The 10,994-nt window shown below is 57.9% G+C and overlaps 1 protein-coding gene across 2 annotated transcripts; it reads right to left on the reverse strand.

The window, feature by feature from the left end:
* Positions 1–571: 571 nt before the first annotated feature.
* KAZALD1 (Kazal type serine peptidase inhibitor domain 1) lies at positions 572–6,388 on the reverse strand. Of its 2 annotated transcripts, XM_088059752.1 has the most exons (5): positions 5,515–6,388; positions 3,451–4,051; positions 2,065–2,225; positions 976–1,123; positions 572–772 (listed from the first exon to the last, which is right to left on the reverse strand). In XM_088059752.1, exons 2-5 carry the CDS (start codon positions 3,950–3,952, stop codon positions 687–689), a joined length of 897 nt encoding a protein of 298 aa, XP_087915878.1. In that variant the 5' UTR covers positions 3,953–4,051; positions 5,515–6,388; the 3' UTR covers positions 572–686. The 2 variants fall into 2 exon arrangements, with proteins under 2 accessions (XP_087915878.1, XP_014105645.2); XM_014250170.2 differs by lacking the exon at positions 5,515–6,388 and having other exon boundaries at positions 3,451–5,194.
* Between the last annotated feature and the right edge of the window lie 4,606 nt (positions 6,389–10,994).

Genomic DNA, 10,994 nt, shown 5'->3' on the forward strand with positions numbered 1-10,994 from the left:
GGAAGGGAAAACATGAAGTCAGTCAAAAAAAGGCCAAAGTGTTTCTGACCACAAGGGTGCTTCAGCTGGAGAAAAGACAGCACTGAAAGCCACAAGTGCCTGGTTTCCTCAAATCACTAGTTTTCTGGTTAAAAACAAAACAGAAGAGAAGGGTGTTTTGGCAGCAGGTTCCTCGGGTTCTGGGGAGAAGCTGGGATGTCTCTGTGCTTGGGGGATACAGAGCAGACAGGAGAGTGACCCACTGGTTATCACAGTCAGGTCCCAGCTCTCTGCTCCAGCATCCCAAAAATTATTCATGCAGGACATAATGCCCCTGCCTGGCCTCACTCTCCCAAAGGGGGCTGTCTCCATCCCCAGCACCAAGTCCTCATCACACACAGCACAGCTGCCCCCTCAGTGTCCTACCTGCCATTGTGTCTCCACTCAGTGCCAGAGGACAGATCCACCCTGCTCCAGGCAGAGCTGCCCCTGGCCCCAGCCCTTGCCAACCAGGCAGGATCCTGTCCCCCAGCGCCCCAAAAGGATGTGTCACCCCATCCCCCACCCCAAAAAACAGGCTGCTGTGCCAGGATTGTTCAGAAAAGGAGTTTTGGGCCGGAGGGTGCTTGCTCCAGAGATGTCCCCAAGCCCCAGGGAGGGTCGCTGTGGGCAAGGTGATCTCTGCAGCCGGACATGCTATCTCTGGGCTAGTAGTAGTCCTCCTCACTCTCCCCGTAGTCCTCAGGTGTCATGTGGGGCTTCGGCAGGGAGAAGTCTGTCAGGTTGAGTTGGTCTGAAATGGCAGCATGGGGACAATGTCACCTTGCCACCCTGCTGTGCCTGTCCCCTTTCCCACCAGAACCAAAGCCAAACGACACACAGCAGCTTTCTGGGGCATGCCCAGCACAGCCCTATGCTCCAGCAGCTCCTGCCATACTGCTGCACTGTGCCCAACATCCCTTCCCGTGTCCCCATGAGGGTAAGGACATGGCTCACCCGGTGTGAAGACGGTCAGGCTGGCCAATGCCACCACCTCCCCGACCCTGTTCCTGGCGAAGCAGCGGTACGTGCCCTCGTCCGTCACCCGCACACCCTGGATCTGGAGCCAGCCTGACACTTCATATTTCTGGGGGCCACCTCTGAACTGCAAGAAGGGGGAATTTCTGTCAGTACTTGTGGCAGAAGCAATGGGCAGTCTGTGCCACAAAGCCCCGAGTCCCCTGTTTCAGCAGGCACTGGGGTCCCAGGATTGCTCTGGTAGCAACCATGCTATTTTCTGTTTATCCCCAGGAAAAAAATAAGCTTTTCCTGACCCAGCTGGGCTGCAGCTGTGTTTGCAGTCTGCTATTATGGTGCAGTGGCCAGGGGTGGAGGACAGTAGAGTTTCTTCCAACCAGGCAGGGTGAAGATCCTCAGCTGGACCTTGTGACAAGCTATGGGGAGGCCTGAAGGACAGAAAGATGGAAGGGGGCCACAGTGCCAGGTTCCACCTGCTCCTCTGGCTCCTTCCATCCATTCCACCACAGTTTCTTTCCCATTGGTGCCTGGCTGAGGTGCATGGCCCCTTTGCCTCTGCCCACACCCACTAATAGCTAGGTACACCCAGCTGGGTGCTATATTTGGGGCTGGCTGCAGGCAGGATGTTGATCCCTAGGCCTGCCAGCTCTGGGAGGGAAGCCCTGCTGATGGGAAAAAAGGGCAGGAAGTGCCTGAGTGTGCTGGTAGGACCAGAGGAGGACCCAGGCTGTAGGGCACTCGGGAGGTCCTCTTTCCAGCCCTGCCAGAGGGACTGCAAGTGAAGCCAGCACACAGAGCAAACTTAAGGCAGGTAAGTGTGCAAACTCCCTGCTGTAGGACCCTAAGAATAAATTCAAAAATTAGTAGAAGAAATCACAGAAGAGAGTTATGCTGATGGCTCCTACCACTGAGACACCAGCCCTGTCCTCACGTTACACAGCCTCCAGTCACCCCTTCTCGTCCCCAGGCAGCCAGGCTTGGCCTCTCTCAAGCCTGGTGGTCCATGAGCTCTGAGAAGCACTGGGGTCACCCTGGGGTCACCTTCAATGCCCTAGGCACACCGCTCACCTGGACAGAGATGTGGGGGTCATCTCCAGGCAGCAGCATCTCTGTGCCATCCTTCCTCCACTCAATGGATGCCATGGGGTAGGCAAAGACCTCGCAGCCGAAGATGACATCCTGCCCAGTGATGTTCCATGTGTCATAGGGAGGAGAAGTGATCTGAGGCTCTGGGGAGGGGGGTAGAGGAGAGCAGGGTGGGCTCAGAAGAGGTCCCACCCTTGGCAGGTCCCGTGGGCTCTCCTGGGCTGGTCTCTGGAGCAGCAGCATTTGGTTCACACAGAGATGCTGGGACCCTTCCCATGTCTGTCTGCTCTCCCTCCCATGGCAGACCCTCACTCTTCCCAAGGACATGGTCCCCCCTCACAGCTGGGACTGGGAGCTCCCTCCCCATCTGCCCCAACCAGTCCATGGAGGGCTGCCATCCCTGCTGGCCTCAGTTTCCCTGCCTGTGCAATGATGCTCAAGTGACACATGCAGCAGGAAGAGTGCAATAACAGCAATGTTACAAAGCAAAGCTTTCCTGAGTGATCAGAGCATGCTCCTCCTGTGGGAGGAAGGCCAGGGGGCACTCATCCAGCCTGAGGCTGGTGAGGATGGATGAGATAGTTGAGCTCTCAGCCAAATGAGGCCTCTGCTCTGACACAGGGCTCATGCCAGCAAGGAAGGGAGTCAGCAGGTCCCCATCTCCTGGATGGAGCCAACAGCTCGAGGTCCCACATCTCTTCCCTGGAGGGATAAAGTGAGGACCATGCTTCTTACCCATGCTTCTTCACCTGCTTCATGACCTGGCCCATAGCATGAGCCAGAGTTCAAGGGAAGGTTTCCACCTCCAAATATACCCGGGAAAACACTCAAGAACATGATGCTCTACAGAAAATAAGGTCACCCTTGACACCCCTCAGACTGCGGTGACAGCACGGGGTGACCTGTGCCGGACTGGGCAGGATGGAGCATGGCTTTCCTGTTAGACTGTCCCCTCTGAGCCCCTACCTGAGTTTTAAATGGGAGATGGAAATCACACAGCCGAGCCAAACCAACCCTGGTTTCTATTTGCAGGAGGCAGACACATTTCTCGGGAGCAGCAGGCCAGTGTGAACCCAGCCTTGCCGCCAAGAATTCGCTAACAGCTCCCTGGAACTTCCCAATCTGATCCAGCAGGATTTGTTGCTTCCCATAAACTCCACACCCTCTTGGCAAAGCTGCTCCCAGATTTCTCCAAGCACTGGATCTGCAAGGGGCTCTCCCTGAGCAGCAGGGTGAGGGGACTAGTGGGAGCCTGACACTGCATGGAGCAGCGCCCAGTGCAGTCCCGTCCCTGTGGTTTTCCTTCCAGGTGAAACAGTTAAGCCAGACCCCCTTGTTTGTCTCTTCCCACAGCGCCAGGGCCACTACCTGACTCGCAGGGACCTTCGTGGGCCACAGTGAGGTTGGCATCAGGGTGGGCATGGGCAGCCTCCAGGAACCTGCAGATCTGGGCGTAGGTTTTGCCATCAGAGCCGCAGAGGGCCAGGTGGGAGAGGCAGGCACACTGGGGCTCGGGCACCTCTCCGTGACGCAAGTCCCCGGCATCCAGCCGGCACTCCAGGTGCTCCCCACACTTGCCGTAGAAGTGGTTGGTGTTGTCCAGGTCACAGATCTGTCCCTCCAGGTTGGCACATTCCCAGCAACAGTCACAGGCATCCCGCACTGTGCCAGCCAGGCACCCGCGTGGCATCGGGCACTCCTCTGGCTGGCACTCAGAGCAGCCCTCCCCTTCCTCCAGCAGCCGTTGCCAGCCCCGCTGGAGGTAGTCAGAGGTGCTGGGAAAAGCCTGGCCCAGCTGGAGCAAAGCCCAGTGCAAGGAGAGCACTGAAAGCACAAGGCAAGAGACGCTGAGGGGCTTGGCTTCAGACATCCTCACAGCAGCTCCTCTATCCCAATCCCACTGTCACTTGGATGGCAATTTCTGGCACTGCTCTGGTCTCCCTGTCTAGATCTGAGGAGCCATCCTGGCCTGTGAGGAGGGACAAAGTGTGTTACTGATGTAGGAAGTGTCTCCCAATCCTTTTTCTCCTGGCTGGCTTGCTTGCAGAGCAGCAGCACTGCATTATGTGCAGGGAAGGGTTGGTCCCAGCCCCTCTCACCCCCCGAAGTCACGGCCTTCGCACCCTGGAGCTCCCCAACCAGCTCCTGCCCTGAGACACCGAACACCTTCTGGAGAGAAAGTGCTGGTGACCCCAGCCCATCGGGTTTCATCCTTGTTCCCTTGGCAGCCCAGCAAGCAAAGTCCAGCCTCCTCTGCCCATAGACTGGGAAGCCACAGGGCTGGCAGGGCACTGGACAGGCTGTTTTACAACATTGTGGTTCAGCTTGTTCATATCCTGCTCCTGGTCTCCTGTCAGAAAATCGCTCTCAAGCCCCTTTCCCCATTGCTTTGCAAGAGTCATGAACCCTTTTTTCCTCCCTCACTATCCATACAAGCACAATGGAGTGGCTGATCCTGCAGACAAGGTCCTCTTTCTGTGCTGGAGTCAAGCCAGGAGGATGCTTCCAGTCATGCCTGGCCTTCCCTCCCTGTGCTGTAACCCCTCTTTTGAGGCACCACCTACTCAAGCAGGGGAAAGAATGGCCTCTCCCTAGAAGGGTTTGTGACCCCCTCAGTCATCACACAGGCAACTGAGGCTGAGCACGGAGGAGCTCAGTGCACAGGTGAGCAACCCCTGGACTGACAGCCAACCCAGTGTGGCCAGCCTGTACCAGCACAGCACGGTCCCTGCCCTCAAACCCCAAGGCTGCATAACCTACTCAGGGTAAGAAGAAGCTGAACTACTCTGGGTTTCCTATCTCTCCTGGGGGGAAAAACATGGCATCTCAGAGCCTGTCCCCAGAGAGGGAGACAATGAACCAAATCCCTTTGCGAATATCCCTCCCTGACCCCGTCGCACCCTGGCTGCCTTCCCTGAGATGGGGTGAAATTACGGTCCTCCGCCCCGGGGCGACTCAGCATAAGCGAGCGGGGCTGGGGAGGGGACAGCCTGTCTGCCTAGGTCCCCTAGCACCCAAGGGCAAGCTGCAGCCCCCCCGAGCTACATCCCCCCTCTCGGGGCTAACACAGCGCAGAGCTGGGGTGGGGGTGGCCCGGATAGTGGGTTACACATATGCATCCCCCGGATTACAAACCGTGAAGATTTGACCCGTTTGCCAGAGACCACCAGGCACCCCAGGAGTGGAAAGGGGCAGAAGGTCCCAGCGCCGGAGCCCTTCCCCCTCCCGACCCTACCCCAGTCTGCGCCGAGTAAGGCTCCATGCCCCGATGGATGTGGGGGGCCAGAGAAAGGGTACGGGGGAATTGCAGAGTTGGTCTCTGGTTCCTCACTTCTGGGGTGCAGGCGCTGGGGGTGCTGGAACAGTGCTGGGAAGAGGCACGACGTCCCTTGGGGTCCCCCAGGAGCCTCCCCGCCATAAGCCGCCACTTACCGGAGGCGCCGGTGCCGGGGGCCGCGGGTGCGCAGTGGCCGTGGCGGCGGGGCTGCTGGCCCCCAGGGCTGCTGGCCCCGGGCCGCTCCAGCACCGCCGTGATGTCAGCGAAACGTGAATCCCCCCGCCCCTCTCCGGGCCCGTGGCCCGTCCCTGGACCGGGACACGGGCTGGCTGGCACCCCTTCCCTGCCGGGGTCCCGCCACGCACCGCAAGCTGGCCCCGGGGCTCTGCCGCTCCCTGGCACCGGCGCCTCCCCTCTGGAATCACCCCCAGTCGTGTGCGGGACCTGGGTTAATGCTCCGCCCCGTCCGTGGGGCAGGGGGGGACTGGGGTCCCCTCCTTTGCCGTCCAGCTTGGCAGCAGTCCTTGGGGACAAGTGAACGGGAGAGGTGGGCATGGCTAAGGAAGTGGTCAAAGCATGTCTCAACCTGTAATTTGTTGGGAAACATAGACTGAAAAGTTGAGCAGCTGCTGTAAGTAAATGGGGGGATAACTCCCGAGGGATGTCTGCACTCGCCCCACACCAGGAGCCACGTCTGAAGGGGATATTGGGGTATAAACCACGGCGTTCCCTTGGCTGGAGTGGAACTATTGGAGCAATGGTGGGGCTGCTCCCTGCCACAGAAGTGCCCCAGCACAGGGCTGGGGCTCCAGACCTCCCCAGCAACCTGCCTTGCTGCTCCTGCCTCAGTTTCCCTCCGGAACTGGGCTCTGAGGAGTGGGGGAGCCAGCATGCCTTTGCAGCACAAACATGCACTTGCATTTGCATCTTGCTCCGAGGGGATCACACAGCCCCTCCTCTCTAGGCAAAGAATTTGTGGGATTGAATTCCCCCATGAAGCTCAAGCAAATCAGGACCCCTCTAAGGATCTGGTTTCCTTCACCATGCTGCAAAAATCTGATTCTGCTTTCCAACACCCTCCTGCAAATTTGTTCCGGGTTCCAGGGCTTTTGCTCGATCATGTTGTGAATCCAGCCGTGTCTAATGTCTAACGATGGAAAATGCAGCAGGCTTCAGCCCCCTTAAATCTGTCTCTGCCAGCCAAACTCCCCCCTCCAGCCCCCTGCTGCAGAGAGGGGTTTCCTGCCAGCTCTGCCTTCAGTCTCACTTCCCACTCCCCCTCTGTGGCCCCCAGCCCCTTGGCTCAGGGCTGCCTTCCTCCCTGGCTCCCCTTGTCCAGCCTGTTGAGTTTGGTCCCCACATGCCACATGTTTTCAAGTCCAGCGTCCATGAGTTGCTGAGCAGCTGGGGCTGCAGCTGTTTTGGGAGCAGGGAAAAAGTCAGGAAGGGCTGAGGTTTTCCTACATGCAGCCTCAGAGCTGGGTCAGAGCCTGAGCAGAGAGGAGACAGACTGCAGGTGGCTCAGACAGGAGTGCTGAGCCTCCTGGGCTATCCCTGCCATACCACCCTTCCCACTTTGGGGTGAAGGACTGCCTGCATGTTCAGGCATTCCTGCACCAAACACACACTCACTTGCCCCTGCTCCACACAGGGGGCAAAGCAGTGGAGCAAGCCTGGCCCATTATGCCACCTCCTGCTCACAAAGCTCCTGGCCAGCACAGAAACAGAGCCAGCACTGAAATCCCAGGCACTGCTGAGAACGGACCATCAGTAATTCTGGTTATTTGTGTCTCTTGCCCTCGGCAAGGGGGAGCAGGTCACATGGCTGCTGTCCTTTCCCACACATGGTTCCTTCTCCTATGATGTGCCATGGCCCAAATGCTTGGTGTGACATATCTTCATGGGATTATGATGGCCTCTGGGTGGCTCAATTCACCTGAGTGTCACCGCAGCATCAGCCACTAACAGGGGAGAACCCCTGGCCAAAAGTGAAATCCAAACACAGATCTGAGCAGGAACAACTCCAGTTGTGGAGCAACACAACCCATTCTCAGAAAGCCAAGGGCAGCTTAGCTCAGCTCAACAAGATGGAGCTCAAACATGGCAGTTAATTAAATCTCCTGCTTAATGAGACCATTGAATGTGTTAGTAAACAACAGCAGCTATGAATGAGGGGCAGAAGATGTAACCTGTGCTTAACAAGGAGTTCTGCTCAACCACACCTGAAGTCAATCAACACAGCCATGGCTGCAAACAGGGTTTGTGGCTTATGTTGCTTGACAACTTTGTGGGGGAAAGGGTGATCACCGCCCTGCATGGCCTGGCACTTAGGTAAATTGCATTCCTGGCTCCCTACCAGTGATGGCTAGTTATCTCTCCCTTTTCCTCACTTTTCATGAGCCCAGTGAAGCTCCTGGAACTGGGCTTTGAAGGCTGAGCCTAAAGCACCAAAGCCTCCTCCTCTCTTCCAGGTGGGTTGCTCCCCATCACTGTTTCTCATCTTGTGATGGTCCCATAGAAGCCAGGAGTCCATGGGTACTCCGGGCAGGCCCACATCCTTGGCATCCCTCCAGAGCTCTGCCATCAGACTGAAACACATCACATCCAGTCAGGGGTATCACACTGCTCCTGGCCCACTGACCCCCTCCCTGAAGCTTTGGGCTGATCCCCCAGACATCCCATAGCAATCTGGGGTTTATGGAAGATGAGGCCATGGGAAAAATCCACTCTGGAAAAAAGTCCTAGGCCAAGTGACTGGATGTACGTAATGTCCAGCAGGGCTGGAGAGCAGCACTGGGGCTGGGCTGGTGGGGTTGAGGATGTGGGTTGTGTCACAGCAGAAGCAAATGTCACCAGAGATCATGGGATAGAATGTTGCCAGCACACTGCCTGGGGCTGTGGGGGGCTCATTCTGATAATAAACCAAATCTCTCTCCTTTCACATCAAATACAATCTCTGTTTCCTGCTGTCTCACAGCCTGAAACAGCACGGTTCTGGCCGGCCCACACCAACGCTGAGCTGTTCCCAGCCACATTCCCAGGTTCCACTGTGGGGACAAGGCATGGGCAGCAGGCAGGTCCTCCGCCTCCTGCGTGCCAGGCCGGACCCGCGCTAGGAAGCAGCCAGGCTCAGGTTTCTCCAGGCTTTTACAGACCGAATTCCTCTGAAGAACCAACCCGTCAGCAAATTCTTGGGGAAGCGGTTGCAGCTGTGTGCAGGGACAGCCCGGTGCCCAGTCCGCCCGGGTTCCCCGGCAAGAGCCGCGGCTCAGCTCCATCCCTGCAGGAATCATGCTTCTCCCTAAGGGTTTCCCACCAGCCCCATCCAAGCTCAAGTCTAATAACCCGGGGGCAGGAACCGAAAAGACGGCGGGGGCTGCATTCCCGGGATGTCCCCGCACTGGCACGATCGTGCCAAATTTGACACTCCTGTGCCAGGTTCCACGGCCCTAAGAGCCGCCCGGCTCCTGCCACACCCGGACCCCGCAGCAAACAGGAGCCCCGCGGGGCTGGCCCGGCCCGGGGGTGCGGCTGGCGGTGCGGGCAGGCGGCTGCGGAGTCTCTGCTGCCACCTCCAGGGCACCGCTGCGCTCGTCCCCGGCCCCTTGCGGTGACATTGACCCTGTCCGTGGGGGCTGCGGAACCTGGAGTAATGGCTGGACACCTCAGCCCCACCACCCCTGCCTTCCTGCTCTCTAAAAGCCCCGCTATCGGCAGAGACCCCTCACGGCTATGCAATGTCCTGAGGGGCTCGGGCACATCCCCCGTGGTGGTGGGATCCTCTGTTCAGCCTGCCCTGGTGCTCGGGCTGCATGGCTCCTCCAGACGGGGTGGGTGCTGCCAGCTCAGTGGCACCGCACCCGCTGTCGCCTTTGCCACCCTCCCTTTCCCCAGGCTCCAGAAGCGCCAGCAGGGTTGGGACGCAGCCAGGGAAGGTGACATGCTGCCAGCACCCCGGCACCCCCTGCCACTGGGGACGGGAACTGGGGAGGGGGAGCCTGCCCGCTCCCCCCTGCAAGAGGCTGCCCATTTCCAGGCGTCATTAAAGAGCAATTAGCTGGAAATTAAGCTGAGAACAAGTATTGATTAGCTCATTAAGGCTGGGGGAGCCGGCTGAGGCGGTAGGAATTGCTGCCGCTCGCCCTCATTATGGGCAAGGTTAAAGCATGTGGTCGGGCAGCTCATTAAAAATGCCAGGGACCAATCGATGTCCCCAGCCCAGCGCCGGCCAGCACCCCCAGCACCTCTGGGGATATCCAGCTGCTGTCTTTCTGGGACTGGCCCTTGACCTTTGTGATGAGCCAGCTCGGGAAGGCGCAGAGCATCCCTGCCACCCTGCATCCACTGCTGCATCCTGGACTCCCCTGCAGAGGCAGCAGTGTCCCTTTTGGGCTTGTCAATCCCCCAGAACTCACTGGCCAAATGAGTTTTCTCTCTCCCAGTCAGGAGAATCCACGGGGCCATGTTCCCCCTAGCGCAGTGAAGTGGCAGAGTCTGTGGGCTCACTGCTCTGCTGCCGACTCCAGGAGAGAACAGGCACCGTGGCTGATTTGCAGGGCAGCACCCCAGACCTGCAATGCTCCAGAATTGAGTTTTTCATGGCCCTGCCTAGTGGCGTCAGCTTGTGCAGGTGTGGGACAGACCAAGGGGGATCTCAGGATAGAATGAAAACAGGTGACAGATGAAAGACACTCAGTGGCTCTGTGTGGCTGAGTACTGCCACATCACACCACTCTGTATCCCAGCCTCACAGCTCTTGGGGGGCTCTTGGGGTGAGTCCAGGCTCAGCCCGGCCAGACCCTTCCAGCTGGACCAAGCCACCCCAAGCATCTGTGTCTTTGGTCCTGTGTCCCTCCTATTTCCATCTCTGCCTCTTGTGGCCACCAGCAGCTCAGGGCCAGCTCCCAGCCAGCACACACAAGGAGGGTGTCCCTGCAAAGCTGGGTGGTGCATGTGGGAGGAGGCAGGTGTCATCATTATTTTTGTTTTCTTTACACTCCTCTGGAAATATATTGTATTCTCAGATAATCCCGTTCAATTACACCACAATAAAACACATAATAAAAACGTAATTCATTTTTCCTGAGCGCTCCATCTCCCTGTGTCTTGGCAAGCTATTAAAAATTTGTCTTCATTTTTCTGGCAAGAGCCTTGTACCTTTTCATCTTTAATTTATGAGAGCAGAATAGCTACTGACAAGCCCTTATTGCACGGCGAGGGGCTGCATTATTTATAAGCCGCCAATGGCTGGCTCAGGGGAGATATTTGCAATATTCCGTGGCCGGGAGAAGGAGGGGGACAGATCCCTGTGCCTGTCCCAATCCACTCACTTCCCCACCTTGGGCGGGTGGGTGATGGGTGCAAGTGTTCTCCTGGCTGCCCCTTGAGGGCAGCAGCTCGAGCCTAGCCTCTGCCAGCCCCTGCCAGCTGTGCAAGCTGTGGCACAGGGTGACTTTGGGCTGTCTGGCCCTTATCTCATCCCGGCTGTATCTGCCCATCTTGGCCTTTGCAGTGGTCTCGCTCCTGTCCTTCAGCATGGGGCACTGCAGAGCACGGTCGCCTCCATCCCTCCTCTCTCTGGCTGGACATCCATGGCTGCTTCTGGCTGCCCTGGTGGGACAGAGAGCTGAGGGAC

Source organism: Pseudopodoces humilis, chromosome 9 (assembly GCF_049639895.1).
Source record: "Pseudopodoces humilis isolate 2021_Gansu_Grassland_sample_001 chromosome 9, ASM4963989v1, whole genome shotgun sequence".
NCBI classification, from domain to species: domain Eukaryota; kingdom Metazoa; phylum Chordata; class Aves; order Passeriformes; family Paridae; genus Pseudopodoces; species Pseudopodoces humilis.

Bases quoted from the DNA above. Each gene is read 5' to 3' on its own strand.
- KAZALD1 (XM_088059752.1), bottom strand. From the start codon at position 3,952: ATGTCTGAAGCCAAGCCCCTCAGCGTCTCTTGCCTTGTGCTTTCAGTG. The intron at 2,226-3,450 runs GTAGTGGCCCTG...CCCCCTCCCCAG, and splicing joins CGAAGGTCCCTGCGAGTCAG to AGCCTCAGATCACTTCTCCT. The intron at 1,124-2,064 runs GTGAGCGGTGTG...CCCTTCTTGCAG, and splicing joins ACCCCCACATCTCTGTCCAG to TTCAGAGGTGGCCCCCAGAA.